General features: G+C 38.0%; 1 protein-coding gene across 2 annotated transcripts; it reads left to right on the top strand.

Moving 5' to 3' along the window:
- Positions 1 to 519: 519 nt before the first annotated feature.
- brd1a (bromodomain containing 1a) lies at positions 520 to 21,153 on the top strand. 2 transcript variants are annotated; one of them, XM_084408318.1, is made up of 13 exons: positions 520 to 848; positions 1,431 to 2,787; positions 2,927 to 3,083; positions 3,738 to 3,869; positions 3,981 to 4,109; positions 6,468 to 6,780; positions 7,874 to 8,113; positions 10,052 to 10,510; positions 11,822 to 11,930; positions 13,125 to 13,261; positions 13,980 to 14,089; positions 19,179 to 19,333; positions 19,998 to 21,153. In XM_084408318.1, exons 2-13 carry the CDS (start codon positions 1,439 to 1,441, stop codon positions 20,179 to 20,181), a joined length of 3,474 nt encoding a protein of 1,157 aa, XP_084264444.1. In that variant the 5' UTR covers positions 520 to 848; positions 1,431 to 1,438; the 3' UTR covers positions 20,182 to 21,153. The 2 variants fall into 2 exon arrangements, with proteins under 2 accessions (XP_084264444.1, XP_084264443.1); XM_084408317.1 differs by having other exon boundaries at positions 552 to 848; positions 13,128 to 13,261.
- The last annotated feature ends 565 nt before the right edge of the window (positions 21,154 to 21,718 follow it).

The raw sequence follows: 21,718 nt of genomic DNA, 5'->3' as shown, positions 1-21,718 counted from the left end.
CAGAAGGGGTGGGGCAAAACACCCTTTGATATTTAAATGTATTAAGGACAGTGAAAAAAAAAACCTTTATTTTTGGTTGTTGTTGTTGTTGTTGTTGCTGCTGATTAAGAGATACTCTATATTGTCCTTAACCAGCTTTCTATTCGTGTATATTTCCTGTTTATGATAGTGATAAAAATGTACATGTAAATAAATATGTAATGTATAAATAGGTTGGGATTTGGGGATTTTGTTGTTGTTGTTGAAACAATAAAAAATGCATAACATTACAAACAACAACCATGGCTATATTATAAATAAATAGTGCAACCTGCAAATAAAAAAAAGAGTAACGTTAGTATAAACGAACTGAACTAAGTCACACTAAGTTTCTTTGGAAAGTTAGAACGAATTTTTTATCGACTAAAAACAATTTAAAAAGTTGTCTGGAAACAGAACCAAATAAATAAAGTACATTTCCTTAATGAAATATCATGTTCATAATAACAATGAAGTAATGTAGCCCAGCCTGTACGTCATGACGTAGCGCGTTGCGGGTAGGACGTCCATTCGTAGTGAACCATCCGCATTGTTGTTGGTTGCAGGCGCAGAATCGCATCGACTCGCCGCTCGTTGCAGGGAAGGAAACGACCCTGCCTTTGAATGGCACTTAAACCAAGTGTTCTCCTAGTGATTATTAGTCCAGTATTATAGTCCTGGCGGCCGCTGTGGTTAAGGTTCTGCCGCATTCCAGACTGATCCATGCAGAACTAAATCAGTGGGCTTTGGATGAGAACATTGTGTACGGAATCACTGCAGGCCATCTCGCCATCGCGTTAGAAAGCTGCTCCTCTCTTTATCCATCAGAGGTAATATGATCCTAAAATATCAGTCAATGTTTTGCGATTTGCAGGGGTGCACCTGTTTTAATAATGCATAGGGTTATAAAGCGATAACGTTTGAATGTGCATCGTTATGGTCTCAAAACATAAGGAAATGCCTGCCTAGACAACATTTAAAGGGATAGACGATCCCTAAACGCGGCCCTGATGTTAAAAAAGAAGCTTATAATCGAATGTTTGCAATGCACATATAATGAACAAAATGTTTGGAATCGTACGTCTCTAAACTCTCACCTATGATCCCGAAAATGCTTCGATTTGAAGCATCAGTAATCAATGTTCTCTTGTAGTACCTTAATAATACCTAGGTAAAGCTGCAGTATAATTAGACATACATTGCACTGCCGTGGTATGTATTAAAAGTATCATGGTATTGCTATCATTGTACCATGACAACCCAGTAAGTTTGAATAACTTTCTCCTTGATGACATGGATAAGTCATTTAGAAGCAGTCAAGTAAATAAGCGTGGTTTGACTTATTTTGACTAATTCTGCTGCACTGTTTTGTGTTAGAAATAACAGTAGTTCTCTCTTTTCAACTTTGTAAGGATCCCCAATGAAAAGAAAATCTCTACCTAACAAAGTATACACCCCCCAGCGGCTGCCTTGTCCCATCAAACATTCCCCAAACCACGAGACGCTGACTTGCGCCCAGGCCCAGACGATGGTGGAACTAGAAGTCGATGGCCGGCTGCACCGGATCAGCATCTTTGACAAGCTCGACATCATAACGGATGAGGATCCCATGGCGCAGGAAATTATAGAGTGCACCAGCAATAAGGAGAACGCTGAAAAACACCAGCAGGTTTTGGTAAGTTCTGCACGCCTCAGAAACAACCAGCAGAAAAAGAACGCCGCTGTCACAGCGCAAAAGGCTTCGGTGCAAGATTGCACACTTCCCGAGCCCAAATTCCGCACAGTGGATTACAATCTTCCAGCAATCCCACACAGACCCTCTACATACTACAAGTATGAGGAGAAAACTTCAGAAGAGCTGAACGAGGAGGTGGAGTATGATATGGACGAAGAAGACTATGCCTGGCTTGAGCTGGTCAACGACAAAAGAAAGTGCGAAGGCCTTAACCAGGTTTCCCCCAATGCCTTTGAATTGCTTCTTGACCGTTTTGAAAAAGAATCATTCTTAGAGAGTCAGGGCCAACAGAACCTCCAGTCCTTAATTGATGAAGATGCTGTTTGCTGCATATGTATGGATGGAGATTGCATGGACAGCAACGCCATCCTCTTCTGTGATATGTGCAACCTAGCCGTTCATCAGGATTGTTATGGTGTTCCGTATATTCCAGAGGGCCAGTGGCTTTGCCGACATTGTCTTCAGTCTCCTACACAACCCGCTAACTGCATCCTCTGCCCTAACAAGGGAGGAGCGGTCAAAAAGACGGAAGATGACCGATGGGGCCACGTGGTTTGTGCTTTATGGGTTCCAGAGGTTGGGTTCTCCAATACGGTCTTCATTGAGCCTATCGATGGTGTCTCAAACATCCCGCCTGCTCGGTGGAAGCTTACCTGCTACCTCTGTAAAGAAAAAGGAGTTGGGGCTTGTATCCAGTGCCACAAAGCCAACTGCTACACCGCTTTCCATGTCAGCTGTGCGCAGAAGGCCGGTCTCTTTATGAAGATGGAGCCCATTAAAGAGTTGACTGACTCAGGTTTACCAACCTTGTCAGTAAAAAAGACAGCTTACTGTGGGGCCCACACCCCAAACGGCTCTGTTAAAAGACCTCTTACAATATATAATGACATTAAGACAAATTACAGACTTTGTCAGTCGGTGGACAAAAAGAGCAGCAGGACAGGATTAAAAAAGCTGAAGAGACTTAAAAACAATGAGGTAGATGTTGTAGCCCCAGTTCCCTCTGTGTCTGTACCCAGCTTTTCATCTGAAAGGTATGTTCGAATCTGTTGATTTTGAGATATCATCAGACCCTTTTAAGCCATTTCAGTGCTATGCTCTCTTTTTAGCATTAGCTACTAGATTGCAAGATTGCAATATTTCACTTCATTGAACACTGTCATTCTCCTACAGGTTAAACACAATCCTCAATCAAGTTTCTTTACAGAAGAAGACAGCATTTGGCGAACTTGTCTTGAAGTATTGGACCCTTAAAAGACAGTCAAGGAATGGAGTGCCACTCAACAGACGCCTCCAAACTAGCCTACATTCCCAGAAAAATACACAACCGGTAAATAATGCCTAAGCACATTTTTGAATATTAATAACTAGGGGTGTAACAATATATCGTGTCACAATATATCACAGTACAAAAATGCATCAATGTATTGTGGATAGTGACTATGTATTGTGTGTAGTTCACCCAAGATAAAAATGACTGTGAAGAAAAAGTTTACAGAGTTTTAGTGTCAGTACTACAATAAACTACTCTATATAATGTTGAATATAATGTATATGAATAATGAAGTGGGGGAATATTTGTGGGTCCTGATAATGCCAAATGTCTTATGTTACCAGTAAAGAGTAATATATTTTAATATATCTAGTCAGTGACAGAGTGGATACATATTCGTCTAAATTAATTCTGTATTTTCAGCTTCAGAATCATGAATATTTTTATTCTGGTGTCTCTATTTGTCCTGTGCATTGGGTTTCCAGTACCACGTCCAAGCCTATTCATTTACACCCACAATGTAATATCAAATTTAGCATTTGAATCAACTGAACATTTTTTGTTAACCTTTTACCATATGTCTTGGAGTATCGCGATAATCTCGTATCGTGAGTTCAGTATCGTGATATGTATCGAATCGTGACATGAGGGTAAAGTTACACCCCTATTGATAATAGTTTATTTTTAAACTTTAAACCATTGTAACGACAGAAACAGTCAGAGGAGGAGACTCGAGCATTGAAGGAGCAGCTGAAAGAGTGGCAACGGTTGAGACTTGACCTTGAGCGAGCACGACTCCTGCTGGAGCTCATTAGGAAGAGAGAGAAACTCAAGAGAGAGGAGGTATGAGAACACTAATGCTTTCCTACGTCAAGATAAAGCATTTGTATTGCTAATGTTTAACTGTTTGCATGTGCATGTTCTTGGATGATGACTCGTGTGATTCTGTTGCAGATAAAGCTCCAGCAGACTTTAATGGAGTTCCAACTCACTCCTTTCACAGTCCTTCTGAGGGCTGTGCTTGATCAGTTACAGGAGAAAGACCAGGCACACATTTTTGCAGAGCCTGTCAGCATTAAAGAGGTTGGTCTGCAGTTTCCTTAACTTTAAAAGAAGTCAGAAGGCATTTCACTTTGCATAGATTGTCTACATACAAAAAGTATTTTATACATTTGAATGTAACTTAAGTGTCCAAAGAAAATAACAAAACGAATGCAAATTTTAAAGAAACATAGCACAAGCATGCTTTTCAAGCAAAACATCTGCTTGGAGAATTTTATTAGCTAAATCAGGGTGCACAATATACAGTCGAACCAAAAATTATTCAGACACAAGATGATATTTTTTTTATATATTTTTTTTTACCTGTGGGTGCAGGACACTATAGTTAATTTAATGTAAGGGAGAATAGCAAAATAAAGTAAACTGTGACACATTATATCCAAAAATTCTTCATAGAGTGGACTACCAGTAAAATGTATACAAATTTGAGACCAAAATTATTCAAACACTTACATTTAATAGCCGGCAGCTATTCAACCTAATTCATTTGTGAGACAGTCTAACAGAAAGATGGCCAAAACCAGCGAAATATCAACTGATTTGATAATTCTGAGTTCTTGTCACATGTTATTACCATTTTCTAAACTATAGTGAATAAACTGTGATAATGTGGGAAATGTTGAAGGTGTCTGAATACATTTTGGGTTGACTGTATATTGGCTAAAAGCGGACAAATATGAATTAAAACTAATTAACAAAAGCTGCTATCAATAGCTCAATGAACAAAAAAGCCTTGAATAAAGAATAGTTACCTAATAAAGAGATAAATTAATCTAAATGAATGTATTGAAAAGTCAGATTTTCTTTACCAACATATCAAAATGATAAAATTACAAATATTTGTATTTGACATGAACAATTGTGCGAGGTCAGAGACACATTTAAGAGAAGTCAGTGGGTCATGATCCGGTTACAATTAATAATACAGTGAGTGAACCATTTACACTGTGAAGGTATCAATCTAGCCGCATTGAAGACCATTAAAGGAATGACCAAACTCTTGAAACAGTAGAGGCTTGGTGAACAGCACTTTTCATTTAATCTTGCTGCACTTATTTTTAGAATAAATGAATTATAAGTTTATTTAATGTATTTAAAATTAATGAAAAAAAAAAGTCAGTTTGAACTTGAGCAGCCTTGCATTATTGCAGCCATTGAACAACAAAAATGACCCCATAGCACCCCATAGCGTCCAACCAGCTGTATTACCAGTGTATTCAGTTTGAATGATGAATGTTTATGTATAGACAAAGATGAAAATAATAGTGATGTCACTGATGTGAATCGAAAAGTAATTAATCGCACATGTTTCTGTAACTAATCATTATTAATCCCAACATTAAAATTTGTATTCATGAATATATTTTCACATCAGTACTTTTTTAATGGCATCTTTTTAATAAATATTGTAAATATAGGCCAGTATCATCTATACCGATGCTGTTAAGAACAATTCAAATGAATGAATGCTAACATTGTATTCTATGATATGCAGCACAAAACACCTTGTTGAAAACTAGAAAATGTAGTTTCGCGCTTTGTGACCCTTTAAAGGTGAAGTAAGATCTTACATGTTTTATCTTGGATACATTTTTTACCTGCTATTTTATCAGTGTTGTGTAGTCTTTTTTTTTTATAGCCATTGTGTTTGCTTGTTTTAAAAAATTAAGTCAAGAAGATCATTTCTAGCTCTTGCAAAACCGACCTATTCTGTTTCTGACATACTCCAAGCACTTGCACTACTTCTGGCATGAAGGACAAATTGTTTTACAACATTCACTGTTGCATCAAGTACAGTATTTACGGCCTCATGCTGATAAAATTTATATTTTTATATTTATATATGTATATACATAATGAATTATATTTAATTTAATTTATTATTTTAGCAAACCAGGAGTTTTTCATGATCAGTTTAGTGTACTTTCTTAATCAAACCAACCATTCAACCATTGTTGATTAAAGCTGAATGAGCAGTTCAGTATTTTTGTTTGACAAATATTAATATAGCCAATATTAACACATTGGATCACTCACAATCTTTTGCCATACAGTCTGACACTGTTCCTGTCCTTTTCTCCCTCCTAATCTCGCTCTGCCACCCTTCTCCATTTCTCTCCTCTTTCGTCACTTTCTTTCATTTGCTCTTTTTTGGGTGCTTTTAACACTCTGAAACACTCTGACAACACTGCGTGATGAATTCGATCATTAGTAGTGGTGCACCGATACCACTTTTTCCTTTACTGATCTGATTTCGATAACTTAATTCGGAATATCAGCCATACCTGATTTTAGAGCACTTACACAATTGAATGAAGTTTCTTCTATTGATCTATGACTTTATCACTTTCACCCTTATTTTGTGTGTGTTGCTCACAGGTGCCTGACTATATGGACCACATCATACACCCAATGGATTTTTCCACCATGAGCAAACGCATTGATGCACAAGGCTACAAATATCTGGATGAATTTGAAGCAGACTTCAATCTCATTATTGAAAACTGCATGAAGTACAATGGCAAGGATTCATTCTTCTACAGGGCTGCTGTTAGATTGAGAGACCAGGGTGGAGCTGTGCTCAGGAAAACTCGTCGAGATGTTCAGACAATCGGCTTCGATTTTGAAACTGGCATGCACCTGCTTGAACAACCCAAGATTGAGCCATCCGCACCCTTCTCCTGGGAAGATGGTAAATGCACAAACTTACTGGTAACCCAGGGTACACATTTTTTTTTTTTTTTTTTTGTCCACCAGCCACAGTGACCATTTGTGCTTGTGGCAATTTATCGTAGCCACAATGTTTTTGCAATATCAAAATGACGTCAACCTGCATGTAAAATGGAATTATTCATGGACATAAAGCACTAAACTCACTGCACCTTATGTTATGGTGTAAAACATGGTGTATTTACATGTAAAACAAATTGTGAATCAAACATTAACCCACTGTTTTTCTTTTGTCTTTTTAAAAAAAATATGGCAAAAGAAGTGTATTTTATTCAAGCTCATGGGCCCTATTTTTGTGTCCGAATTCACTTTTGCTAGTTTAACGACGGGAAAAATGGCCGGCGCTCCTGGCGCATGGTCTAAAAGGCTTGTCCCTATTCTCTTAATGAGTAATGGGTGTGTTTTGGGCGTAACGTGCAATAAACCAATCAGAGTCTCATCTCCCATTCCCTTTAAAAGACAGTTGCGCTCGGCGCCATGGCGGATTCAGCATTTACATGGCAGAATTTGCATGTATTTCCATCTACGGGACAAAGTGTACGCGCATTGTGGACCCGCCTATAGGCTCATATTACTAACTTGCTCTTAAAAAAAAAAAAAAAAAAGAAAGTACAATGCACAGTTTTTTTTTTTTTTGGCGCAGTCTATTTCAGTTGCTTCAAAATAGCAACGCACCAACACACCTCGTTTTCAGACCAGCACAAATGGGCGCAAATGCATTTGCTATTTAAACAATCTGGCGCAGGACGTGAAAATTTAAAATTGCGTCGAGCTGAAACTAGCAAAAAACACTTGCACCGCGCCTGGAGCCGCATTGCGCTAAATATATGATGGGGTCCCATGTCTTTGTCTCTAAGCAATGGCATTTCTTGATAAATATCACTCGTAAATGCACTGACTGGTACTGGTCAATTTACTGCTCCCTTGAAACTAAGAATCACTAATGGAATTTTTAAATCGGAATAGAAGTGGAATCAGAACCATTAAATTCCTTGCAGTTCCCATCCCTACGTTTTAACAAATCAATCAATAAACAATTATTATTTTTCTTTCAGTGGACCGCTTATTGGTTCCAGCCAATCGGGAGCAGATGTCATTTGAAGAGCAGCTGAGGGAGCTACTAGAAAAGTTGGATCTAACTACAGCAATGAAATGTAGCCCGTCACGGAGCAGACGACTGAAGCTGCTCAAGAAAATCATTGGTGACGTGAGGATGGAGCTGAGTTTGAGGAAAGCTCTTCCTGCTGCTGAAGTGAAGAATGCTGAGGAACAAGCTGGCCATATCCTTCAAAAAGGTTTGTTTGAAAAATCTTGGTTTGAAGTTTTCTTGCTATTAACCAGTTAAACATTTGTCAAAGCCTTGTGGGCAACACTTTGACATATCACCATTGTCCCAAGTTAGTGATCCCAACCCCCTCTCTTCTATCCAATTGTCCTGTCCAATAAAAGCTAAAAATGCCCCCAAATACACTTAATATAAACAAACAAACAACTACTTGTTTGTCTGCAGATGTGATAATGCTTTTCTATTCAGTGAGACTTATAATTTTTCACCTTGTTAGACAACCCTGGTCTTGAAGTTCACACTAGAGAACACTGCATGCTTTGTATGAATCCTATATCAAACACACCTTATTAAACTCATTAGTAGATTAGTAGAGACTCCCAAGACCTTATATGAACCAACCGTTGGCCCGACAATGGAATCCATCAGCATGGTTGAACGTATTCTGCTTGCAAGTCTCTTTCTTGCGTTTCTGTAAAGTGCACTTAACACGTTTGAAATTGAGACAGTTTTACCAATCGCACTTGGACATATTATTACATTATATGTGGTAAATAAGAATTCTAAGTGAACATTTGGCACGATGAGTGAACTTTAAATGACCTGACTTGAGGGAGAGAAAAGCTCAGGATAGATGAGGTTTGAAAAGAGATAATTCTGTCCCCTTGTTTTGTTGTCTCTGGTCCAGGTTTGTAGATTTATTGTTTTAATGTAATTGTTTTAATTGTTTTATTCACATTGCTGTAAATGTTCTTGAGTCCAGACTTAACAGGAAATCAAGTTGAAGTACGTGCATCAGTTAAAGGAATAGTTCTACCAAAAAAGAAAATTTCCTGGTTATTTACTCACCTCAAGACGAGAGGGTTGAGTTCAGAGCCTCGCATGTGACATGAGCACATTGGGATGGTTACTCGTGACGTAAGACTACGTTTTGCACCATTCACTCCATCTTTTCTCAGATGGAGGAAAAACCTGGAATGTTTTCCTTCAAAACCTTAAAGGAATAGTTCACTTAAAAATGAAAATTCTGTCATCATTTACTCACCCTCAAGTTGTTTCAAACCTCTGTGAATTTCTTTCTTCTGCTGAACACAAAAGAAGATATTTTGATGAAAATTGGTAACCAGATGGTTACCGACATTCTTCAAAATATCTTCTTTTGTGTTCAGCAGAAGAAAGAAATTCATAGAGGTTTGAAACAACTTGAGGGTGAGTAAATGATGACAGAATTTTCATTTTTAAGTGAACTATTCCTTTAATTTCTCTTCAGGTGAGGAAAGAAAAGTCATATATATCTTGGATGGCTTAGGGGTGAGTAAATAATTAGGAAATTTTCATTTTTGGCTAAACTGTTAGGAAGATCGTGGTCTATGAGGTGGAAAAAACCCACTTGAAATATTATATAAATATTTTAAAATAAATACAGATGCATTCACCTACAAAATCAGATTGATTATTTCCAAATAGAGCTATTCACGTCACCTGGCGAAAATTCCTGTTTTTTTTTTTTTCATATTGCAATATGTACAGTACATCACAGAAGAAGTTTTTGTCGGTATTGTGCAGCCCTACTATGGAACACTCTTAGGAACAAATTTGTAACATCATTTTGTAACATCATGTTCCTGGTGTGCCATTGTCCTGCTTCAACCCTAATCAATCATACCTGAACAAGCTATTAAGGTCTTCAGGATTATTAGAAAATCACAAGCAGTTTGATCAGGGTTGAAACTAAACTTTGCATGACTGGCCCTTCCAGGATTAGGATGGTTGAGAAACCCTGCTCTAGCAACTGCATGGCATTGCACCGAAAACACACACAAGCAACTGGATAGCATCATCCTGTCAGCCACCTACACTACAGCTTGCATTTTTCTGAGAAAATGTTAAAATGCCATGCATTGGCAATTTATACAATGTGTGACAGTATTTCCTTGTTTCATGGCAGGTGATAAATCCGTCCCACCTAAGCTTGAGCCATCTGTTTCACTGCTGCCCCTCATGAACGTGGGAAGTCACTCTGAGCCACCCACCCTGAAACCTATAGAACCCTGCTCCGACAAACACAGACGCCGCAAGGATAGCGTTTCCCAATCACTCAATGGACACTCCCATCTGCAGATAGAGAACAGCGATGTCAGTGTGGTAGCTACGTCAACTTTGGCTGAGCCATCAAGCCCAGTAAACCGACGGACTTCTGTGCTTTTCCGCAAATCAAAAAGTACAAGCCCTCATAAGCCCGTGGATGATGGTGAAACTCCCAAGGGCAGTTCTCGGTTAGGTGCAAAAACATTCCTGTCAGTCGTCATACCACGCCTGGAGACGCTGCTCCACACCAGGAAGAGGCCACGGAGTGCTAGTGGAGACAGTTGTGAGGACCAATCACCCATCAAACGGCTAGACACAGGTAGAATCTGCAGGAAGAGAGTCAAAATAGGCAAGACCATTGTGATTGATATAAATGCAAATTAAAGGGATAGTTCACCCAAAAATGAAAATTAGCCCATGGTTTACTCACCCTTAAGTAGGGCTGGGCGATGTATCGCATGTCATTGTTAGGCGCATCTCGTCAGTAAAGCCGGTTCCTTGATCAGTAGTAAATTGCCATCACCTGCTTTCAGATGGAGCGGCATTTACAACACAGTTAACTGACCAGCTGAGCCATATCGCATTAATTATCGCGGACGTATCGCCTGCGATAATTAATGCGATATGGCTCAGCTTGTCAGTTAACTACGGCTCTGTGTTGTAAATGCCGCTCCATCTGAAAGCAGGTGATGGCGATTTACTACTAATCAAGGAACCGGCTTTACTGACGAGATGCGCCTAACAATGTCATGCGATATATCGCCCAGCCCTACCCTTAAGTCATCCTAGGTGTATATGGCTCTTCCAAGCTTTATAATGGCAGTGAATGGCTGTTTCTGTTTTGAAGTCCATAAAAGTGCATCTATCCATCATAAAAGTGCATCTATCCATCATAAAAGTGCTCCACACGGCTGCAGGGGGTTAATAAAGGCCTCCTGGAATCAAGGGATGCGTTTGTGTAAGAAAAATATCCATATTTAAACCTTTACAAACTGGAATCTCTAACTTCCGCTAACTGTCGTACGCTCGTTCACGAGAGACTGGCGTTCCAGCGTATGACGTAGGACGCTCCGGTGAGAATATGCTAGTTCTCGCGAAAACCAAGTATGTTGACATCGAAGGACATCCATGTGAAGAATTTAATTGTTTGAGCTACATTTTTCTTTGAACACCCTGGTTTTTTTTGTTTTGTTTTGCTCTATCCTCTGTTCTTCCGCATTCATCACCGGAATGTACGCTACGCTTGCGTCCTACGTCATATGCTGGAACGCAAGTCTCTTGTGAACGTGCGTACGACAGTTAGCGGAAGTTAGAGATTACAATTTGTAAAGTTTTAAATATGGATATTTTTCTTACACAAACGCATCGAAGGCCTTTCGTTAACACTTTTATGATGGATAGATGCACTTTTATGGACTTCCATTCACTGCCATTATAAAGCTCGGAAGAGCCAGGACCATTTTTAACATAACTCTGATTGTATTCGTCTGAAAGAAGAATGTCATACACCTAGGATGACTTGAGGGTGAGTAAATCATGGGCTAATTAAAATTTTTGGGTGAACTATCCCTTTAATAGCATTAGCACTTTTGTAAAAGTGCTCCCTCTCACTCTTCCTTGTGTCTGTCAGGGCTGTCAAACGGGTTTGGCCTGAATCAGGAGAAGGAGTTGTCTTCTAGCAGGCAGTTGGAGCCTCGTCGCAGGTGCGCTTCTGAATCAAGCATGTCTTCCAGCAACAGGTGGGTAGTTGAGAGAGTACTTTTGAGAGGATGACATTTACTGTTGTGACAGTGACGTATTCCATTTCCTTTCAATAGCATTGTGCTTATTTCATGTAGTCTATTTTTTTGTTTACCATTTTTTACATTAACTAGTGTAGACAAAAGAATTGGTATTATCTTATACTTTCCAAGGGATTAAACTCAACGGCAGTTGTTTAACTGGTTCATGAATACCTGAAAATATACAACCTGCAGACTGCCATCTTGGCTCATGGGCGCTCTGTTCTGGGAATGTTTGTCATGTGACAGTCACATTCAGTCCATGTTTTTGAGATCCCTTTTTGAGAAAAATAATCTGTCATTTACAATACACAACAATGATGTAAAGTGTTCTCTATGAACACTTTGAACACTATGAACACTATGAACACTTTGTTCTCTATGAACAATGAACTGAGTTTCTTTTAACGGTTTCTCTTAGTCTTTGATTCAAAATATTCACAAAAATTAAACCTTCAATTGAAGTAAGATTAGACAAAAAATAAATGTGGACTACATGAAATTTAGTCTGCGAAATTTTGAATATAAAAAAAAAAAAATAAATTCTGCCAAATATTTGTGCCTTTATGTTTGGTTATCCCCCCACCCCCCTCAAATGCCAGGGAAAACTTGTTAGGACACATGGTATCATAAATTCTGGTAGATATCAATACCCGTCAGGAAGCGTAACTGGTAGGATCTTCCAGCAGGACAATGGTCCAAAGCACACCTCAAAATCAACTACAACTAAAAGGTACATTGACCACAAAATTACCATGGACATAGCAGTCCCCTAGCCCAAACCCCATAGAAAACCAGTGGGATGAGATGAAGAAGAGAGTCAACAAGCATAAAACCTCTGAAGGATCCAGAAAGATCCTATATGGAGGAATGTGCTCAAATCCCTTGCCATGTGTTCATCAACTTAATGTGTTATAAGAGGGAATTGAGAGCTGTTTTGAAGAGTGCTCAAAGTGTTAAATGAAGGGTTCCCAATAATTGTGTACACACACACACACACACACACACACACACACATATATATAAAGAAATATATCAAATGCACATCCCTGTATCCCTGCACTATTCTTATTTTCATGTGTGTTTTTGTTGTTGTAATTTTTTTAGCTCATCTCCCACATCATACCATCATGTTTTCTCATCTGTCTTTAGCAGTATCGCACTTAATCTTCCGAAGTGTGGTAAGGGAAAGCCGGCCCTCATCCGGAGGAACACAGTGGAGGACAAGAGTGAGATTATTGCTTGCATTGAGAGTAGAAATTTCGCCAAAGCTGCTAGAATAGCTGCTGGTAGGTATCCACATCGCTATTCTTTTTATAGAATGTTTGCCACCTGTGTTTAACACCTGTGCAAATTGTCCATTGCAATCAATGAAAAATGTAATCACAGCTGTGTTGATATTCACAATTATGAGTGTGATAGTTTTTTTTTTTTTCAACAATTCTATAAACAAGTTAGTATTGAATTAGCAAGTCGGCTATTTTATTTATCATTGCCACTGAAAATAGAGTGGCTCAGGGATGACGTCAGAACCTGATAGACTAATGCACCAGTTGTCTCTTTGAGATTTTCCTATGCAGTTTTAGATTTTTTTTTTTTTTTTTTTTCTGAGTAAAGTAAAGCCTGTGGTAGACATAACTTGCCGATACTTTGATGTTTTGTTCTACAACGCAAACTACACACACTCACACTAGTTCCTTGTCTAGTTAAAAATTAGAAATGTCCGCATGCATGAAAATGTGCCTTGATTATTTAAAACATTTAACTTTGTTTTATGTAACATTATGAATCTAATTGTCTATCTTTGCTGTTTGATAGTGTTTAAAAAAGTCTTGACATTTCAGTGTAAATACTATGCGATAATATCTAAAATGTTGAGATTTCTTTTCTGCCACTCACTAAGACCTAATGGATATTTAATAGTCTTAACTATGTAGTTATTGTCAGTATCATGGTTGAATGTTTGTGCCATCATAACATGGTTTGTTGATATTCCTGCTTTCATAGAAGTTGGCAACAGCAGTATTTGGATGGCCACTAGTGCTGCCACAGTTATGCTGGAACCTCTCAAACTAGTTTGGGCTAAATGTAGTGGATACCCCTCCTACCCTGCCCTGGTGAGTCTTGAGTGTGCATGTGTAGAAACTAGCTATTTCTCTCTCTCTCTCTCTTCCTTTCTTCCTCCCTTATTCACATCCTGTAAGCTTTCTTATTTTCTATCTACAGATACTCATGAAACCCATCTACAGAAATTTGCTTTTAAAAACGTTTCATGTTATGTCATGTAAATTGTGTCATGTTATGTTTTATTTATTCTTTATAATTCAGAAAATTGCCAAAGTTTTGACATTACAGACACAAGTAAAACGTGACATTGTTTCTCTTCTATCACGTATAGCGTTTATTTAATGTTAAACAGCCTTTGCACAAGTGAGAGTATAAGCACTTTTTGTTTTTGAAGAACTAATAACTTAGGAATAACGATTAGGAATGGAGACTAAAGTAAATTTTTACTACAGTTATGCTTCCATAAGCTTTAATGAATGTTTGTCCTGTTGAACTTGTTTGTTTGGATTTCTCCACGAGTCTCTCTCCACACACACAGAGAGAGAGAGGGTGTGCCTGTCTAAGTCACTGTTTACATAAAACAGATAATTTCACACTTTTTATCCATGTTATTTGTTTTTGTTATTGGATTTGAAAGAAATGGTTTCTGTTAAAAAAAATCAGCCAATTGTTTTTTGGATGACCTTTTTTTGTGGGATGAAATTTCGGGTCATTCCTAATGCATCTCCTCCCATGCTTTCTAATATTTTAAAATATAACAATTGAACTTTGAAATTTTCTTGGGCTTATAAGGCAGCTGTCATGTAATCAATAGTTCTTAATAGTTCTGGATTGCATGCTCATTTGGCTGGAATCTTATCTTGACTTAACTTTAAACTTTTTTTTTTCTTTTTTTTTTCTTTTTTTCTTAGAATGTAATATTTTAGAATGCGATTATAAAGCCTTAGAAACAATGCCAAAACATCGGATGCCCCTTTTACAAGATAAGTCTCTGATGTCCCCAGAGTGTGAATGTAAGTTTTAGCTAAAAATACCCAACAGATAATTTTTGGATGGTGAGCAAAAACGCATCATTCTTTTGTGTGTCTCTTTAAATGCAAATGAGCTGGTGCTCCTGGCCCCCTTTCAAGAAGAGGGCGGAGCTTCAAGAGCTCATCAAAACAGGACAATATCATGCACTGAAAATGTCAGAAACTGTCATTAGCGGTGTTCAGTTCAAACCTGTTTTAGTGGACCCTGTCTGAATGATGGCCAAAACTTTACTGATGAGTTTTATGAAGTTTATTGTATATCACAAAAAAGATGAAGCGTCCGTTTACACTTCAGAAAATCACCATAGAGCTGAATACACTGTACAAGAAGTGCACAATAAAGTCTTCCATATTCTATATCTTTATTTCTCTCTTGCATTATCATCAGCATACACAGCGAATTACACATAAGCACTCGTTACAGCTAACAGTAGACAAATATATACAGACCTTATGCGTTTTGGTGGTTAACTTTTATATCCGTAAAACAACTCCTATGAACTGTAAAAAAGTGCACGCTCTCCTTTTTTTTTACTGCCGTGACCAGTATCGATCCAGAGACTATAAGCTGTAACACGAACAGTTGGTACTGATCCATCCTCGAGTAACAACTTCCAACTAAGCAAAACCTGTTTTGTATTGTCCCTTTGTATTGATCCCTTGCATTCCCTTCAAAAATAAAACGAATCCACTGCGTCTTCAGTGGCTCTGATGTTGGGAGTAAATTAAGACTGTTATGTTCACTCTTGCATCCAACAACAAAACACCTGAGTTGCTTTTGAGACATTCTTGTCAGAAAATGGCTACAACTCGCTCAGTCAGCAGTCGTGGGTGGTCTTATTCAAATAGCTAGCTACCTACATAGAAACCGACTGCAAATTGAAACTCGCTCGACAGTTTCAGACTCAGACAGCCCATTACTTTCCATTGGAGGAAAGATGGTGCCTGTGAGTCGTTCAGCATGCCATCGGTTGCTGTTTGTGTTTTATTCGTTTTCAGCACTCGAATCCTTCCTTTGCAAGAAGGACGTTTTTTCTGTTTTGCCGACCGGATACGGCAAGAGTCTAATCTACCAGTTAACTCCGCTGGTAGCTAAGCGTATGGGGCTTATTGTTGTGATTGGTTGTAGTGTTATCCAATTGCGTGCAGTGAGATTTTCAAATGCATGCTTGGTGCCGCCCCTCGAGCTGGCTGATTTTCATTAGTCGATGCCAGACCCTTAATCTCTCAGATTTGGGTCTGGATTTCCAGGCTAGTTGTTCCTCAGAACCGAGAGTTGTCAACTGTGATTAAAGTTTTGCGACGTTGTGTTAAGAAGGAGGGGGGTTAACCCGGATAATCTTCGTTTTTTGGAGTATTTGCCGTCGTTACAGAAACGAAGTGAGTTGGCCTGTACTATTGCGAAGATGGCCCTTTTCAATACAAGATCTATTAGTAACAAAACATTTTTAATTAATGATCTTATCTCTTCACGAGATTTGGACTTTTTTTTTTTTTAATGACTGAAACTTGGCTCAGCGATTGTAACCGGGACTCCCTCGCTGTGAAGCATCACCTAGAGACTACAATTCTCTGAACTCTCCAAGGACAGGGGGATGGGGAGGGGGGATTGTGGCAATTTTTAAGAATTGTTTTAAATGCAGGCTGTTAACAGTGGATAAGTTTGTTAGTTTTGAGGTGCAAGTTTTTAAAGTGATCTTGATTAGGCCAGTTATTTGTGCACTAATATACAGACCTCCTAATTATAACAAGGACTTTATTGGGGAATTCTCTGAGTTTTTATCTTCTATGATTACTCGTTGTGATAGCCTTGTTATATATGGTGATTTTAGTTATTCATATTTGCTGCCCTGAGAAGCCCTTTGTACAAGATTTTTTGTTACTGTTGGATTCTTTCAACCTCACGCAGTCTGTCGATGGTGCTACACATAAGCAGGGGCATACTGTTGATTTGGTTTTGTCCTGGGGTGTACCGGTGGGTGAGCTGACTATTGAGAACATAGGGCTCTCAGATAATTTTATTATTATGTTTAATGTCACATTTGCTGGGCTCCCTTTGGGGCCCGTGCCAGTCGAGCTTGGGCTATCAATGCTGATTCTGCCTCTTAGTTTTCTGACCAGTACATTACACTTATGCCAGTTTTTGAGTACAATCCATCTATTCAGGGTTTAGAGGAGCTGGTATCTGATTTCAATATGGGCTGTAATCATATTTTGGATTGTATTGCCCCCTGGAAACAGGTAAAATCAAAAACTGTATCTCAGCCCTGGCTCATTGATTGAGAGTCGACTGTTTAGACAAAATAGAGGTAGGCGGTGAGGAAATGGAAGAAAGATAAGACTACAGGTCTCATTTAAGATACTTTATGAGATACATACAGATGGTGTCTATCAACAGTTTGTCAAAGCGGCTGAGGCGTGGCATTTCTCCGATTTAATCTCTAAGAATCAGTACAGTCCTAAAATATTATTTTGTGTGATTAATACAGTTTTAAATCCTGCATGCCCTATTGTTTTCGATAATTCAGAGAGCGCTTGTGAATTTATTTATTTATTTTCAGTTTTTTATGGATAAAATCTCCGTTATTAGAGCCAGCATGTCTAGTTCTGTCCGGGTTCAAAGCCATTTTCAAGCTCCTCCTGATTCTCTTACCTCAAAAATACATTCCAGTCGGGTTTTAGCCCTCAGCATAGTACAGAAACTGCCCTTCTCAAGGTGACAAATGACTTGCTTTTGTCGGTAGATTCTGGGAACTGTGCTGCCTTAGTGCTGCTGGATCTGAGTGCAGCCTTCGATACAGTGGATCATGGGATTCTCGTTGAGCATCTGAGTCAGTGGGTGGGCATTAGGGAGATTGTATTAAAGGTGTTTTTTATCTTTTTACAGGGGAGATCGTGCCTTTGCGGTAGCAGCACCGCGTCTTTGGAATAGTCTCCCTTTACACATTAAATCGTGTGATTCCATTGAGTGTCAATTATTCACTACAGAAACTGAAAGTAAAAACTGACTGAGCTTTTGGCATCTGACACTGCATTAATGGCGTATATTCTCTTAGAGACGATGAGAGATTAATCTATTTTTATTTTTTTTTGTATTTCCTCATGTTGCCCCCATAGTGACAAAAATGAGAAAAGTATTTCATGTTAAACAAGTTGTTTTTGAAAGGAGTAAGTTAATTTAACTAATCTTTTATTATCCTCGTAGCGCATCAGTTATGTGCTATTAATTTATTGTGGAGCAAATTAATTATAATATTAATTTAATAAAAAAAATTAGCTTAATAATAATTTAATGCATTAATTGGAAATGCCAAATCCTCTTGATTTTCTAGACTGTTGATTAGCTTTGACCGTCTGAACAGTGAGTTTTTTTTTACTTGCGCCATTGAACAATGGGATTCACGTGGATTTGGATCTCACTCCATAACCGCTCCAAATTGCAGTGAAGCTGACGGCTCACATGAGGAATTCTCATCTTCTGATTGAGTGACACTTGTCTGCTCAGTTACCTGGCCTCCATCAGCAATTTCCGGTTTTTTTTTTTTTGTTTTTTTTTTGAGAAGTAATTATCCAACGTATTGGGACGCTAATCCACTTTGTCCTATCATTTAGTTTTCCCTGTAGTCATACTAACGCAATAAACTAATAAGTAACCTATTGCTCTTATTTTGTTCTGCTGCCCCCTATCAATGCGGAGATGTACGTTTAAATACATATTAAACAAATTTTAAATCTGAAACGCCATGACTACAATAAATTGATGGTGTAATTTGGATATGTGTATAATAATAGCGCACATTTATCTAGATTAATGTTAAAGTGGGCGGTCATGTAAAGTGGTTAAAGTTAGGCTACTACACTTTGGATTTCCTACCCGATATAATTACTACATGGACAGCCGTGTGAACGATTTATCCGTCACGGACTGCATGACTTTGCCACTTCCTGTGGAGCTTTTTTGTTCTGTGACCAATCGACTAATTAAAATTTTGCCGACCAAGCCTTTTCTCATCGACTAACGCTTGGTCAACCATTAGGGGGCAGCCCTAGTCATTTTACTGTTTCCAGGATTGTCATCATGTTCTTTAACGTTACGGTTTCATTACAGATCATAGACCCTCATATGCCACGTGTGGGGTGCCAGCACAATGGAGTCTCTATCCCAATGCCCCCGCTGGACGTGCTACGGATCGGAGAACAGTTGCAGTACAAGTCCGAAGAGAAACTTTACCTTGTTCTCTTCTTTGACAACAAACGTAGCTGGTGAGATTTTTAGAGGTTATTTATTAGTGTTGCGAAGTCAAGCATCACTATTACTAATCCTTATATTTAGGGGTTTGAGCAAACTTCTAACGCTAAGTATTGCACATCTGCAGTTAACTTGTTCTTGTTTTACAGAAAACAATGTCAAATTGTGTAATTAGAAAAGTTTTACTCAAAGAAATGAACAGCACTTATGATAAATATTACTCAATGAAATTTCAGAATTCACAATTCCAATTTTGATACCACAGCAAGAACTACTAGCCTAATTAATATAAAGTTCAAACATTATTAAAGGCAATTAAACAAGGAAACAATTAAATGAGGACAAATAACATAAGAACAAAGTTACTTTACTTTAAACAAACATTACATTTTATTTCCATCCTAACCCATTACATATTACTTATTAGGCTGACAGCATGATTCAGCACATTTAATCAATCATTTGGATTCATTAAATGTGGTCAAAATCTTTGCCAGACTACCTCTAAATGTGGTTTCAGTTAATCAATCATTATCAGATAACAGTGTGTCACAGTTTGTATATCTGGCTTTTACTGGAGTGATCCAATCACTGAAAACACAAGCATCACATGTGCAACAACTTGTGTCTGGGGAAGTTTTATAAAATAGGATTGTGTGTGCTGTTTCCTTTTTCCAGGCAGTGGCTTTCTAAATCCAAGATGGTTCCTCTCGGTATTGACAAAACCATTGACAAGATTAAGATGATGGAGGGACGCACCTCAGCCGTCCGCAAAGCTGTTCAGACCGCCTTCAACCGCGCCATGAACCATCTGACTCATGTCCAAGATGAACCTGTTAGTGACCTCAGTGACATTGACTAAGACTGGCAAATGCAGGCACTTTTCAAAGCCTTAGTAACTGTCATACCTGACTGGCAACTGCTGTGTGACTTCTGTGGTTTCTGCTACTCTATATCTTCCACTCCAGTCTCATTTCCACAGAAGTCAATTCTGTAAATAATGTAAATTACTTAACACTAACTTAAATCTGAAGATTTACAATAATGGGTACTGTACATACATTTTTATAGTATTTATACATTGTAGTGAATTATACCTTGCATAATTACTCATGGATGCTGGAACAAATGAACAAAATGAATAAATTGTATGAAAAAGTAGTGAAAAATTGTGTGATCAGGGCTGAAACAATGTGAGAGTGCTTGCTTTTTTTATGTTTAAATTATTGAAGTTTTTACAGGCTTTTATTTGGCATTAATGTTTTTATAAACTAAGAATGTTTTTACAACAGTTTTAACATATTTGATGTATTTATATAACTATATATAACTGTATTTGTCTGTTTTTCACATTAGAGGGTCTTGTTGTTTTGAAACCACAAGTGCGTTATTCTAAAATTCTAATGAAACCAAAAGAAATGCTGCCCCGACTTCTTTTGTTTGTGTTGAGTGAATGGTTTTGCTTCAACTATGTTTTTATTTTTTAAGTTTTGTATTTTTTGTGCGTGGGAACTCGAATTGCTGTAGGATTGTTGTACTTGTGTTAATTTATTGGGGGTGGGGGAATAGAATTCAGTGAATTCTATTCGCTAGTGAAAGATTTTTTTTTTTTTTACTGAACTTTAGGAATTATTCTTGTTTTTTTTATGATTCTTACTTTTATAAAGGAGTCCTAGTAGATATGACTGTTTACAGTGACTTTATTTATGTTTATTCTGGGTTGCAGTGGGTAGATTTTGGAATACTTTTTTTCTATACCACGTCATTTATTTGGTAATAGAACTGTTAATGATAATGTCCTTTTTTATTTTTTTTAATAAATTCATAAATAAGCCATTTAAGTCTTGTTCATTTAAACAATTGCTTTATACCATAGCACTTATTATTTGCATGGCACTTTAAGATATTTCTAAAAATACCATGTGCTATAATATAGAGTTCTATAGACAATTGGAAAAGTTTTGAGGCAGACCTGACATGTTGAAAATAGATGGTATTCAACCCTCCTGGGGTAGTAATATGGCACATAGTCTTAGAGTTGAACCTCCTTAGAAGGTTCTTCTAAGAACCTTCTAGTTGAACGGCCAAGGTCAGGAAACAGACAGAATGGCTAATCAGATGAACATAAGGTAAAGCTTGGGTTGCTGAATATATGATCCCTTTCTTCAAAAGCACTTATAGTAAATTATATGATTACAGATCATAACCTAGATGTGCTGTGTTTGACAGAAACCTGGCTAAAACCAGACGATTACATTACTTTAAATCCAACCCCCAAGTGGAATTCCACCCCGAGTTTTTCCTACTACGTAAGTCAACGGGGACCAGCAACTGTTTGGTTAGCCACATTCTTCAAAATATCTTATTTTGTGTTCAGCACAAGAAAGATATTAATTAAG

The sequence above is a fragment of the Rutilus rutilus genome, assembly GCF_951802725.1.
Source record: "Rutilus rutilus genome assembly, chromosome: 4".
NCBI lineage: Eukaryota > Metazoa > Chordata > Actinopteri > Cypriniformes > Leuciscidae > Rutilus > Rutilus rutilus.
Note: the sequence above shows the minus strand (reverse complement) of the source record. Positions and strands in the feature narration are given on the sequence as shown.

Bases quoted from the DNA above. Each gene is read 5' to 3' on its own strand.
- brd1a (XM_084408318.1), top strand. From the start codon at position 1,439: ATGAAAAGAAAATCTCTACCTAACAAAGTATACACCCCCCAGCGGCTG. The intron at 4,110-6,467 runs GTTGGTCTGCAG...TGTTGCTCACAG, and splicing joins AGCCTGTCAGCATTAAAGAG to GTGCCTGACTATATGGACCA. The intron at 11,931-13,124 runs GTGGGTAGTTGA...ATCTGTCTTTAG, and splicing joins AGCATGTCTTCCAGCAACAG to CAGTATCGCACTTAATCTTC.